General features: G+C 47.1%; 1 protein-coding gene across 7 annotated transcripts in view; it reads right to left on the bottom strand.

Annotated features, from left to right (window-relative positions):
* CPS1 (carbamoyl-phosphate synthase 1) overlaps positions 1–13,755 on the bottom strand; it is a 113,463-nt gene extending 99,708 nt beyond the window's left edge. For 2 of the 7 annotated variants that reach the window (XM_035331112.1, XM_035331113.1), the window contains exons 1-2: positions 12,038–13,749; positions 11,081–11,259 (exon numbers count right to left, since the gene is read on the bottom strand). In XM_035331112.1, the coding sequence (XP_035187003.1) occupies positions 11,081–11,166 (86 nt within the window). In that variant the 5' untranslated portion in view covers positions 11,167–11,259; positions 12,038–13,749. Of the gene's footprint in view, positions 1–4,605; positions 4,696–5,489; positions 5,965–11,080; positions 11,260–12,037 lie in introns of those variants that run through there. The other 5 variants (XM_035331121.1, XM_035331118.1, XM_035331120.1 and 2 more) reach the window with 5 other exon arrangements.
* Positions 13,756–13,824: the final 69 nt, after the last annotated feature.

Raw genomic sequence — 13,824 nt, 5'->3', positions numbered from 1 at the left:
TAAAGGATAAATTTCTTGTTAACTGCACCCACCATGGCACCTCCCTTCTTTTCCAAATTTTACGTACAAGCTGTAATCCAGACAGCTTTTGACCAGGAAGGTTTATACAAAGCTCGACAACAAGACTGTTATATCTATTCTCAGGTTAGAGAAAATCCATTTTCAAGGAGATTAAAATTTTCTTTCAGGCTTGAGTATCTCAGGGTGTGCAGATCTGCTGTCTGGAATATGGAGTGTATGCCTCACCCAAACTCAGAAGATAAGGGTCTTATCTTCAGCAAGAGAAAAAAGAATCAAAGTCTTGAAAATGGGTCGAATTCCATTGCCACTGGGATTAGCAGCTCCTTTTATATCAGCTGACTTGGAAAAAAAATAAAGAAAACCCTTAGAGTGTCTGAAATTATTCCAAAAGGCCAGTTTCAGAAAACCCTTACTTAGCTAAAACTGCAGGCAGCCAGAAGAGCACTGCCCGTGGGTAGTAATGACCATACAAAGTGCAGTTTACTCCCAGGGCCCGGCTGAGCACCACACCTCAAACACAACTCTTATTTTCACAGTGATACAACTAAGGGAGCCCAGCCCCAGGAGCCCTAGAGCTACCCAGATTGAGTCTTGCAGTGTCTGACTTCAGTCCAGAGCTGAACTCTACTTACTGGATGATGGTTGGAGCCCGCAAGATTTCTCCTTCCCTGACATTTTGTTAAAAGACATTTTTACAAATGAGGACCAGGATTAGGAGTCATCCCTTTTCCCTTGTGGTTACAGAGGCTCAGCCACTCCACTGGTTTGTTCCCGTGGCTCACTAAAAAGGCCAAACTGGCTTTATGAAATAAAAACAAATCAAAAGAGCTGCACAAACACTGTCTCCCCTGTGCTACTCATTCTTTACCCAGTTTAAAAATAACATGACCTTACAATGCAAGATTAGCTACATTTGTTCAAGATCTATGCTATGCTCATGCCTTCTGTGGCTGTCCCATCAGGGGTGAATATTTGATAGGTTATCATACCCCAGTGTTTGCTCCAGGAAAGGAAAACAAAACTGCCTTGCCCTTGATTAGACTGTAAATAAATAGATTTTTATCTAGAATGAAGGCCACAACATAAGCAGTCCCTTAGCTGCTAACTTATGCACTCAAAATTGTGTATGCACATTCACACCAGCACACATTGTGAGACAACACGGGACAGTTTTGTTGTTTCTCTTTTTGACTTGATAGACCTTTTTCCCCAGTTAAAAAGAGCTTGACTGAAACCAAAACTTGTATGACCAAATTGTTTTCATGCACCTTTTGATGTGGGACAGACGGCTTAGTCCTACCTCATGGTGGACACCTACAGAGGATGTTGGCAAGGGCCTTCACTACCAGCTCCTGGGGCTGGGACTTCAGAACTCAGGAGGACCCGAAAGGGAAGCAAGGAATCGAGGAGAGCAAGCGAGCATCAATCAGAAGAGAGAAGCATCAGATCAGAAGAGCAGGTCATGGACGGACACGTTTTCTGGAACAACAGGGCCTCACGGCCAGCTCTGAAATCCAATTCACAGGAACTACCACTGCTAGGACAGTTATATTGCTACCTAGTCCCTGTGCTAAAAATAAATAAATAAACACTCCCAAAACAACATGCTTGCTGGTCCCAGAACGTATTGATGGGCCAGGCCTAAAGCTAGGCTCAGGAAAACATCAGCTCCACTGAAACAGTGGAGCACGTGTCCAGTCCCAGTGGCTGGGCCAAATACCTTGTGTGTTTGGTAACAGTTCTGTCTCCCAGCCTTATTTAACCTAACTCATCCTAAGCAGGAAATACTCTGCTATTAACAGGCTCTAATGTTTCTTTTACTACAACAAATGTCATACAAAAAGATACAGAAAGCTTTCCACAATAAGTTTATTCCCAAAGTTGAAAAGCCTAAGAGTCATTTAATCTTCCCTTTTAGAAACAGTTACTCTTTGAAAAGGAAATACACATCTTATCTCCAGCCTAGTTTTGTATCTTTTTTTCCCCCCCTCCCTTCTTCTCCTTTTACCCCCTTTAGCACCAGCCCAGGCAGTGCTGGATGTTCCTGGTTTTGGTAGGAGGGTAAGTTAACATTTCATAGGTGTTACTTAACATGGCCTTGGCCTCTCACCGTATATACAGCATCCCTGATCAATCAGCACTTGCCTTCTTGCCTCACGCCTGGTGTCCCAGACTGGAAGAATTTGCAAAATTGGGTTGGGTTTTTTGTTTGACTGATTTTTTTTTTTTTTTATTCTTCTTGTTCCTTTTTTCCCCCCCGTCCCCACCCCCCCCCCCCTCCCCCCCCATGGCTACCCTGGGGGAGAAAAAAAAGGATAAAAAGCTTCAAATGCTGCACACAGGGCTATGCATTGGAGCATTTGCTTACAGATAGATAAGCACTAAGCAGATACACTTGCTCGAGGTTGCCTCTCTCTTTAAACAGGAGAGCAAACTTAGGTGATATGGATCTATAACACCATTTAGCTGGGAAGGAGAGAAGGGACATGATTTTGACAAACTGGAAAATGTTCTTTAAGGGCAGGAGAGCAGAGAAGTTTGAGAAAATAACATTTGCTCCCAAGCAAGCTTTCAGGACTTTAACCCAAGAGCCCCAACTCTGTCTTTATATTCTCTTCAGCTAACATCTTTATAGCAGTGACGAAACTTTAAGAGTAAGGGAATTAATTAATTGTGTAACAGCATCATGATCCATGGGGACAAGAGACACTTTGATCACGTTATACCCAACTAATGTTTCTGCCCTTCAATAAACACACACCTCTGCACTAGCATTTTCCTTAGTCAAACCCCCAGAAACAGGCTTCTCCCCACAAAGACCAGTTGGCTTAAGGAGAGTCTGTGCTTCTGAGCAGGGGCTTTTATTGCACACCTTTACACAGGGCACAGGAGTGGAACCAGGGCTGGAGGCTTCGGGTGCAGTGAAGACTGCCCTTCCCTGAAGGTGTTCTTCCCTGTGATGTCCTTGTCACTCCTTTCACTCTGGCACTAACCAATGTTCAGCAGGATTTAAATTAACCACCTCATGGGAAGTAACCCATTTTATACCCAAAGGCAGCAAGGTCCTAGCTCTTTGTTCATTTGAGGAAGGCATCTGAAATACTCAGCCATGTCATCTCGTTCACCTTCAGGACAGACAAAGCAGATGATCACAGAGGAAAACTAGGGAACGCCAGTCCCAACTCATAAGGCCGAAGCAGCAAGATGCCTTTTCTCCCTCCAAGCACACAGAGCTCCCTGCACAAGAGCACAGCAACTCTTCCCACAGAGCTGGAGACATCTAAGAGGCCCATCTGTTAATGCTCCCCCAACAGCCATCTGAACTCCTTACACAGCCACTCACGACAGTATCAACACAGTACGGTACTATCCAGAAAAAAAACAAAGGCAAAAAAATCTGGGATTGGTTCTGCCCCACGAGAGTCAAAGCTGCAGTGTGAATATATCAAATGCACACTGACTGAAATTGCCTGCCCCTGCCTACTTCAGTTAAGAGCTCTAAAGAGAGGAGTCAAGTGTTCAGCTAGTTAACTTCATGAACAGGTGCAATTACAACACAAGATATTAGCAAAATAAGCAATCGAATTGTAAAGGAAAGCAGAACAAAAGTAGCACGTTCACTTTCCTGTATTGATTTAAATCATCTAAATACTCAGATTTTCATGTTTATCTACTGCCATAAATACAATCAATTTTGTTAATTTATTTCCACTTCCTATGGATTCCACCGTGCTACAACACATTATAGCCACAGCAATCATCAGCTACCACATCCAATGCAATAAGATGACAAAATCCACAAGAGCTAAATATACTCGGGAAGTTTTCATCTCATTAGTCAAACCCCAGAGGTCTCAACAACGGCGTGTGCTTATGAGATCTCAGCAAAGATCAGGAGCTGGCTTAAACAGGCCACATGGTTAGGAAGAGCCTCAGTTTGTGATTTCTAGGAAATAAAGGTAGGAAATAAAGGCTGAAAAATGCGGATCCCTTGGAAGTGGGAGCACCCAAATAACAAATTGCCTGTGAGCAGCAAGTCCCGGGAACAGAAATCAGCATCTGAAGTAAGCACACAATATTTAGAAAGGACACGGGAAAGAGCGCACTGGGCAATGGGCAGTGTGGATAACAATGTCATCAGGAATGTCAGCTGCAGGAGTGCTTGGCACGAGTGTTAGCTCTTTCCTGTTCCAGTCAGGGAGTCAGCCAGTGACGCACTCCTGCAATCACATTTAACTTTTCCAGTCAACCCAATCATCTCTCTCCTTCTCTTCCACCCCTCACAACCCCCCAGCAGCTGTGGCACCCCCAGGAGCATGCTTTGAAGAATCTGGAAGCTTGTTTTGGGCAGCATGGGTCTGATTTCCAGCATCAACAGCAGAAGAAATTGGTCTCAAGCCCGGCTCAGAATGACCTTGGAAAAGACCCAAACTTTTTCATCTGCTGATTTTCATGAAGCTTAGCAACTCTGCTCATCCCAGTTCCTGGCTTTGCTCCAGCCCTGCTCCTCTCCTGACCCTTGCCACAACACCTTGTCCTGGCAAAACACATTTTTCATCAGAGCTCTGCCCCTAACACATTTACCTGTGCGATTCAGCAAGTAGAACAGCAGTGCTGGTACGCCCCAAAAGCTTCTAGTTTTGTGTTTAGCACAATCATCCCTGGGTGAGTTTCCTACAACAGATAAATGGAGATTTCATAGGCAGAAGATTCAGTAACTGGGTGAGAGAAGCAGGAAGGGCTGCTGCTTCAGCAGCAAGAACCCAGAGTGAAAAAAAAAAAAAAAAGGATTTTGGAAGAAACATGAAGAGCTGTGTTTAAGCACCCAGGCCAGCATCAGCTATGAATATACCTCTACCTCAGCCCATTCAGACTGCCTTCTGCAGGTAGTTCTGCCTTTTCTAGGGAAATGGGATACATAACATGCAGCTAGAGATGTGCTAAATCTCAAACTACGTTCCTTCTGTTGGGGTCGCATCCATATTACTAACATGAGCCACAGATCTCCAGTAAAGGTCCTTAACAACATTTTCATCCATCCTGCCATTCAGCTAACAGATACTCTCTCCCACTTCACAAATGACCAGGAAGGGAAGTGGGATGAATTTCCTGCTTTCGTCACTTGCATCCCCCCAGAAATGTCACAATGCAACTTTTTTTTAGGCTTTATTTGCCAAAGGGCAAATAAATAGTAACTAAAAGTCATCCAAGCAAACTAAGGACTGAGAAATTCTTCATGTTGTGACAGTCATCAGCTTTCAAACACACCACAATGGAAATGCTGTGGTGTTGCACACTCCTTTTCCCCACCCTATACGTGCCTAAAATAACACGTATGGGAGGATTCCATCAAGTCGCTCCAAGCCTGCCAGCAGAGGACCACATTGCCGTACCTTCATCATTCCAAAAGGAAACGATACCAACCAGTCTAGTCAAGTGAACAAGTGATAACCTGCAGACGGGCTCACATTTAAGTGTCCAAAATCTGCGCTCTGCTGCCCCCTGAATCCAGGAGCCTTCTTTGGGAAGAGTCCCTCCATATGCACCAGGTTTCTTCTTGTTAGCTTGCTGATTTGAAAACACCTTGGGAGGGATGCAGAAATCCGAAAGGAGAAATATCTTCATTACTACACGTCCACCTACACCACAAGCAGTTCATTTCTCTTCAGTTCATCTGCATCCTAAGAAGAGGCCACAAGAAAGTGAACTGAGATGAAATATTACTTGTGTCAGGCTGAAAGCCATGAGATTGGAAACTTTGCAAGGAAACTGCCCCTTTGCTTCAAGCAACGTTATTAGCTGCCAAATATTTTCAATCCTTAAAATCTTAGCTTTAAAAGGCCCATCTGAAAACAAAAATGTAGCAAAATACATAAAAGACCAGCAGCAAGCAGCTCTCCAGCACAGAGCAAGCCCTGTCCCTGCGTTCAAGGCAGGGACCCATCAGCAGATGTCCCGCTGGTGCTGCACCCTGGCACAGGCAGCACGGCTCAGGGCTGAACTGCAGGCAACTGGGATGGCCGCGTGCCAGCTGGGACTAGCCTCCTCCCCCCAAAGTGTTTTGGCTGTGTTTTGGTCAGGGGCAGCTCCTTCCCTGGAGAGAGATCCAGCCCCAGCAGAGCTTTTTTATTTTTTTATTTTTTCCCTGGGAAAAGCCCTTTCCATCCACTTTTGTTCTGTGCCATGCCTAAAGGGCAGCAGTGCACAGAGCAGCACCAGGCCCAGCACCACAGCTGAGGAAGAGGAGCTGCACTGTGCCTGCCTGTTGAGATGCCCAGCAGCTACTACGATTAGTTACCAGTGTTCCCAGCACACTTCTGTTAGAGCTCCAGTCCTGGAAAACCAGCGAGACAGTTAAACGTGTCAGAAAGGCCAACACCACCACCTCCATCTTCTACATCCCAGGTAACTCTAAGCCCAGCTTTGCTCCAAGAAGCCTCCAGCCGCAATGGGGGCACACCAAGCACTAGGAAGTCTCTGCAAAGAGAACCGCTATGAACCATGGAGCAAACCCAAGCCGTTCTGATTCTGTTGGGCATCACAGGGTCGGAAGTCGATGATCTTTAAGGTCCCTTCCAAGCTGAGCCATTCTATAGGAAAAGAGCTCAGCAGACATTCTCAGCTTATTAGCCCCTGGAGTATACAGCAGGAGACAGATGGGGGGTAGGATTTGAAACCTCTTCCTTAGAAGCTGCCTCTGGGCTTGTGTGTGCTGACACAGCTAACTGCAGCTAGTTCCAGCACAGGGGCTTCCAGCGATGCCAGCGACTACCTGCCTCTCACAGGTGTGACTTACTGACCACACCTGCAGGAGGGAGAGCAGCCAGAAGAGCTGCAGCAAACTACAGCAAGACTTCTAGCACACCGGTTGTGAGGAAACATTTTGGGCTGAAATTGAGCTACAGATTTTATCAGTACCAGTCTCCGGGCAGCAGGATGCTGATTGCACACCACCTGCTCTGGCTAGCTTTGCGTCGGAATGGGAATCCCTTCTTCCTCACCAGCTGCCTTTTCTTCTAGCTCTGAAAACACTGACTGCAATATTCACAAAGCACACCAGCTGGGAGAAGATCCAGAAGGAGAGACCTTCAGAGAACTGCAGAGTGCCCAGTGCTTTCACAGCAGATACCTAAAACCTTCCCGAACGGCAAACGGGGCACCTGAAGCCACAAATTTACTGACCAAGACAAGTCCAGGCAAACCTATTGCCCTAGTGGTGGCTGTGGAGAATGAACATCAAGATACTGGCATAGGTACCGAAGAATTGCGGCATCAGAGAAGGCCCTGCAACACTGCCAGGGTGTCCCAGGGGGGCAGACACTCCATATTGAAGGTTCATTAAAAATATAAACCCAAAAACATTTGCACACTGCGAGCAATACATTATTTTGTAAGGTGTAAGGTATCAGGTACCTTCATAGTGTACCACATGGAACACCAGGGGCTTTTCAGCGCTACTCGGAGACCTTAGGTCACCTGTCAAGCTTAATTTTATTGCTCAAAGTCATGAAGACCACCCTAAACTGTCCATATAGCTAAGCAAACAAGACAACAGTCATGCTCGTGCATTGCTCACCCTCCAGACGTGCAAAGGTGAGCACGGGTACAGACAGATGTCAAATACAGAGTCAGGCTGAGCAGTGAGCCATATCCATATCATGTTTTCATCGGTGATCACATCCAATCCTGACACCAAACTTTAAAAACATCATTGAAGATGCAAGTGCCTGATGCAGAACTGCGTTCGTCATTACAGCAAAGCAAAATAAATCTGATGTGATGTCAGTTCTGTCCGGGGAGCAGAGTCGATTAAAGTCACAGCAAGACTTACTGTCTTCCAGATGTATTTTGCATTGACCTCACCACCAAAACAGAGAGCTTGATCCAGCTCTTGGCAGCTTTCTGCCTGGTTCTCCTTGCTTCTGCCCACACATAGCCCTTCCTGATCTCTTCTCACCCAGGTCTGCTCTCCAAACTCTCTCCTTCACCAAGAAAGGATGGATTCCCACCCCAGCCAAAGCGTAAACTGCGGGCTGATGCCTCAAAGAGGTGAAAATGACAAATGACAAAATGTCACAGAGGATTGCAACATGCATTTCTCCAAAGAGCCGTGGCCCGATGCACAGAACCGCTGATCTCCACACATTGCTTACTGCAAAAACAGCCACACGAAGCAGCTGCTTTCCCGCTGCAGTCTCCTCCGGTTTCCTGCTTGTGGGACAGGGGCACCTAGTGGCTGAGCCTCGAAAGAGCAGGGCACAGCCACAGCACCACAGGTAACACGTACCCACACTGCGATTAGGGATGTGTTGGTAGCTGGAGTGAGAGGAGGCTGCTGCAAGCACGGAGACAGCCCATTACAGTGCCCTCAGGCTATTACCTGCTCTACCCAGACTAACATGTAAAGCAAAATATAAACACACAGCATCAGGCATACCGAAATCCTCTCACACCAGCTTCCATGCCAGACGCTCAGAGAACAGGATAGTGAAGGCACACAGCGATATCCCCTAACTCCGTGGCTCAGGAGCCTCCTGTGCACAGGCACAGTGGTATGTTTTTACTGTACAGCCTGCCACAGCTTAACGATGTGAATAATCTTCACCTTGGAAGGCTGCTCCGTCATTTCAGTTGACATCTGGTAGCTTTGAAAGCTAGTGTGCCACCTTTCCCCATTAGGTTTGCAATGCTGTTGAAAGTCTACAGACATCTCCTAGAACCCACTTTAGATGTCTCTTCCAGTCTGAACAGCCCTAAGCATGATTACTTACTTGTACATAAAGCCATTCCACACAGCTTATTTTTGGCCTGGTCAGTTCTGTAATTTGCACCTCTCTTCTAGTTCTGCCACGCTTTTTCAGATGAGAAGTGAACGTAGTATTTCAGAAGCAGGTGAGCCACCGATATATGTAACAGCACTCTCAGTTTTGTTCTCTTTTCCCTTCCTAATAAAAACTGAATTTCTGAGCAGAAAGCTGGTGCTTTAGCAGAACCACCTACCACATCTCTGAGGTCTCTTTTCTGGATGATAATCACTGCTCAAAGCCCACCACTGTGTGTGCATAGCGACAGGATTGGTTTTTTTAACCGAATTCTCAGCTTACCATCTGGCCCCAATAAATGGGGGCAGGATATAGCGAGGTTTGCCCCAGATATACTATCAATATAATTGACTAGCTTCACTCAGCTTCTCTGACCAATACTCAGGCTTTGATCTCTTTACAGAAGCTGCTAAAATAAAATAATCAATGCAATCTGCAATCATGCTTACAGTGAACTTGGAAAGAATGAATCCAATAAAATAAAATACAGTTTTCCCCCTTCCGGATGTCCTTCTAAAATGAAAAATTTTGTCATCATAAAGCCAAGATACAATACTTACTTTACCTTCCAAAAGCAAGTCTTCTTAGCTTCAGAATGGCACTAAAAGTTTCAGTTTTTAATATAAATGAGGTTTTTACTGAGATCAAATACAGTAAGCCAGAACTTTAGCATTAAATAGCATTTCTTTCTAGAATTATCACTGTTTTATACACAGAATTACAGAGAAAGCAATGTCCGATATTCTTAATTGTAATTTTTACGTAGGAAAAGGACATCCCTGGTTTTGATCTTTCATACGTTTGTACACTTTGGACTCCAAGCCTAATTATGTAGTAACTTTATCCATGATGCTGCTTAATAAATAATATGTAAGAGAGGCTGATCAATGCAGATGGGAAGCTTTGTGCTGTTCACGTACTGTCCAAAGCTTGAATGCAAAGGAGCCAACACAAAAAAAAGAAAAAACTAAACATAGATGGAGGGATTAATATAACCTTGATCCTATCTCTTAACTACAAAGAGTTCTCTGTTAACTACTGCAGTAGTTCTCCGAGAGCCCCAAGACATCTCCGGGGTGATTTTCAGCAGGTAAGACTCTTCCCACCACCCAAGTGCTTCATCTGGGCAGTTTTCTGTGATACCCCCCAAAACACACAGACCATGCTCTGAGAGGCACTTCCACATGGAGCCTCCCAAATCCCCTTTTCTATCTTAGGAGACCTTGAAGGACAAGTCATCCTTGCTCACAGCACTCCCTCCACACAGTAGCAAAAACAGAACAAGCAAGCCTTGCATTATTGTTACGGGGTTACCATGCCAAGCCCATCTGGTCCACAGCAGGAAGGCTGCTGTCTGAGGTCAGTCTGACCCTGACAGAAGTGGTAGATGCCAAACCACCATTTTGGAAAGGCCACGTGCAAGTCTGCATCTACACTGCCCAACCTGGCATCTGCTGACTGGAGATTAGCTGCAGGTGAGGTTACAAACGCAAAGGATGCCTACCAGCAGAGCCCCCAGGAGGAGCCATTTCCTCTCTGGCAAGAGGTGGGTCAGCAAGTCCTCAGGCAGGATGCCAGGTAGTCCGCAGGCAGCTGGAACAACAGCAGAGACTTGGAATTTGCATCATCACGGGATAAGGAAGGAACACAGCATCCTGATGCTTTCTTCAGGGAGAACCATGCAATATGAATTTTAGTCACGTAACTACAGGACCCACAGGCACGCTACCAGTCTAGTAGGGACCACCAACATCCAGGACCCGTATGCTGCTAAAATGTGGTCAAGATTTGTATTTTAGCTGTTGCAGTGGACAAGGAAATATTACAAACTGTTCTTTTCTCACTTGTAGAAAGATTCTGGGACATCTTTTCAGCCATTGATTGTAAGTCACTTCAGGAACAGAGATTTTTTTTCTAGGAACAACTTCGGGACAGGACTGCCAGGAAGACCAACTGAAGCCTGTTTTCTTTCCATTTTCTCTGTCGACTCTGACAGCTGCTTCCACACAAAAGTAGATTCTAGATATGTTCTGAACATATTTCCTTCCATCACTTTTTCCCAGTGAATCCAGCATGACCCTTTTCAGATGCAACAAACAAAAAAGTCCCCCCCTCCAAACCCATACACCCCAAAGTGCCTGAAATTGCAGTGAGAACATGAGAACAGATTCCCTCACTGGCCAATTTGCTTCTTTCCTGCCCTATTCTGCATAGGCAAGTTATTAAGAGTCACTTACCTGGCCTCCAGGTGACAGCCACAGTGAGATGCTCTGGATTTATCCTGGGCAAGAACTCCATCAAAGCCTAAAGTGACCACAGACATTTAGAAAATAACACTGAAACAAAATTCTTTGAGGGTGGTGGTGAGGAGAACAGGAAGTATAGCAGGGGAGAAGCATCTTTTTCTTGAAGTGATCTGAAGAGAAAAGAAAATATGGAAGGAATCAAAGACAAGACAAAGATTCTAAAGCTGAAATAGCATTCTTTACACCAGAAGTTTATATTGAACTGAGCCTGGGAGAAGGAAGGTAGGAAATATAATTTTGACCTGCAGATGGAAGACTAACACAGGCTATGAACCTCACCCCACATAATCTTGTACGTGTTTCTCAACATTCCCTGCAATATTTTTTTCTTTGAGCTCTTATGTTACAAATTATAATAAACAGACATACAGTCAGAAAACCAGAATCCTTAATATAAAGCAGTTGCCCCAAACATGAATGCAAATGCCTAATGCATTCCCATGGGTGTTCCTGACCACCACCAAAAGGAAAATTCTTAAAGCAGATGTTTCCCCCTAACCCGCCCAGGTGGGTTCAGCTCCCACATGGGAGCATGCCACTGCACTTAGACCTCTATCCAAGCCACCAGCAAGTTGTGTACTTGTTGTGAGCCAGACCCTAAGCAGGGCTGCCACACTGTGCTAAAGGCCTGCAGGGTTAGAAGGGGAACAGGGCACAGTATGACCCCAGACAGAATCAGAAACACAGCACGTAAGGGCAACTTAGACCAATTCAGGCTAATGAACACCGTCCCGCAGACTTTTGCTTTAAACAGCTGGTGCATAGGGAGACACATCACATGAGGGCTGCAAGGAGACCCCAAGCACCAGGACATTACTGCTATGGGGCATTTGGGATAAAAAGCAGGACAGGTGGCACTACTCAGGGCTGGAAGTCATGGTCACCTACCCTTCTGTCACAAAGATGACACAGCTCAGCTGGCACAGGCAACAAGCAGCAGCACTGAAGGCAAGCAGCAGCAAGCAGAGATCGGCGCTGTGTCTGGCCTCACAGCTGGGTAAAGAAGTGCTGCTGCTGGAGGGGAGCAGGGCCCAACGCATGCTCCGGGAACAGACCCTCTGTCACCACCTGCACCAGGCAGGCACCACATCCATAGGGCCTCCAGTTCCATTAGGTTAACTATGTGGGGCCCAAAACCCCACTGGGGCTCCTGAAACCCCACAGGGCTCAAGCTTCAAAGACAGAGCCACAATGGGCCTGCAAATCCCACAGGGACAGCCATAAGGGAATCCTAAACCCCACAGGGCCTCTAAAACCCAACAGGGCCTGCAAACCTCAAAGGACTCCCTCATGCAGCTGACCACGCAGCCTGAACACTACAGGGACTCCAAAATGCCACAAGGCCCGACTCTCTGGGCCCTCAAACCCCTCAGTGCCAGCGAAAAGGCACCCCAAACCCTACAGGGGCAGCCAAATGGGGGCTCTAAGCCCTGCAGGGCCCCTAAACCCCTCAGGGTCAGCTAAAAGGAGCCCCAAACCTCACAGGGCCTGCAAAATCCACAGGGGCAGCCACACGGGGCCTCTAAGCCCCCCAGAGTCCCCTAATTCCCAGGGTCAGTTACAACAGGCCCCATATATCACAGAGCCAGCCACAAGGGATTCCCTAAATCCCACATGGACCCCAAACCCCACAGGGACAGCTACAAAGTACCCCAAGCCCCATAGCATCTGCAAACCCCGCAGGGCCTGCCACATGGGGCCCCTAAACCCCACTGGGCCCCTTAACTTCATGCAGTTCATGCGTCCTAAGCCTCACAAGGCCCACTAAATGCTACAGGACCTGCCACATAATACCCCCAGAATATACAGGTCCAGACAAAAGGGGATCCCTAAACCAAATGGAACCCCCTAAATGCCTCAGGGACAGCCAAAAGGTGCCCCAAATCTCACAGCACCTACAAGCCCCATGCAGCTAGCTAGACAGGGCCCCCAAATGACACAGGCCCAGCAAAAAGGTATCCCCTATACCCCACAGGGTCCCCAAACTCCACAGAAACAATCAAAATGTACCTCAAATCCCCCAGGAACAGTTGCAGGGAACCCCTCAGTCCCACAGGTCCCCTAAGCCCCACAGGGACAGCTGCAAGGTGCCCATGAATTCCCCGCATCCCTGAGAGAGAGACAAAATGGCTCCCAAACCCTCACAGGGCCACCCTAATCCCTTGGCACTGACTGAAAGGAGCCTCAAGCCCCACAGGCCCTGCAAACCCCACGTGGCCTGACACATGGGGCCTCTAAACCACAGCAGGACCCTTAACCTCATGCAGCTACCACACAGCCTAAGCTTCACAGGCCCCCTAAACACCACAGGGCCAGCCAAATGGTGCCCTAAACAGCACAGCACCTACAAACCCCACACAACCAGCTAGATAGGGTCCTGAAATCACACAGGTCCAGCCAAAAGGCATCCCCTAAACCTCGGAGTTCCCATACCCATCAGGAACATCTGCAGAGAGCCCCACAGGATCCCTAAAACCCCCAGGGCCAGCTGCAAGGCACCCACAAATTCCCCAATCCTATGTCCCTCAGAGCCAGCCAAAATGGCTCCCAAACCCTCGGAGGGCCCCTAAAACCCTGAGATCCCACCCTATTAGCCCCACATCGGGGCTACAGATCGCAGCCCAAGCCCCGCGCAGCCCCATAGGGCCGGGTCTGGGCGCTGTGGGGCGGCGTTC

Source organism: Oxyura jamaicensis, chromosome 7 (assembly GCF_011077185.1).
Source record: "Oxyura jamaicensis isolate SHBP4307 breed ruddy duck chromosome 7, BPBGC_Ojam_1.0, whole genome shotgun sequence".
Lineage (NCBI taxonomy): Eukaryota > Metazoa > Chordata > Aves > Anseriformes > Anatidae > Oxyura > Oxyura jamaicensis.
This window is presented reverse-complemented; position numbering and strand designations above follow the sequence as displayed.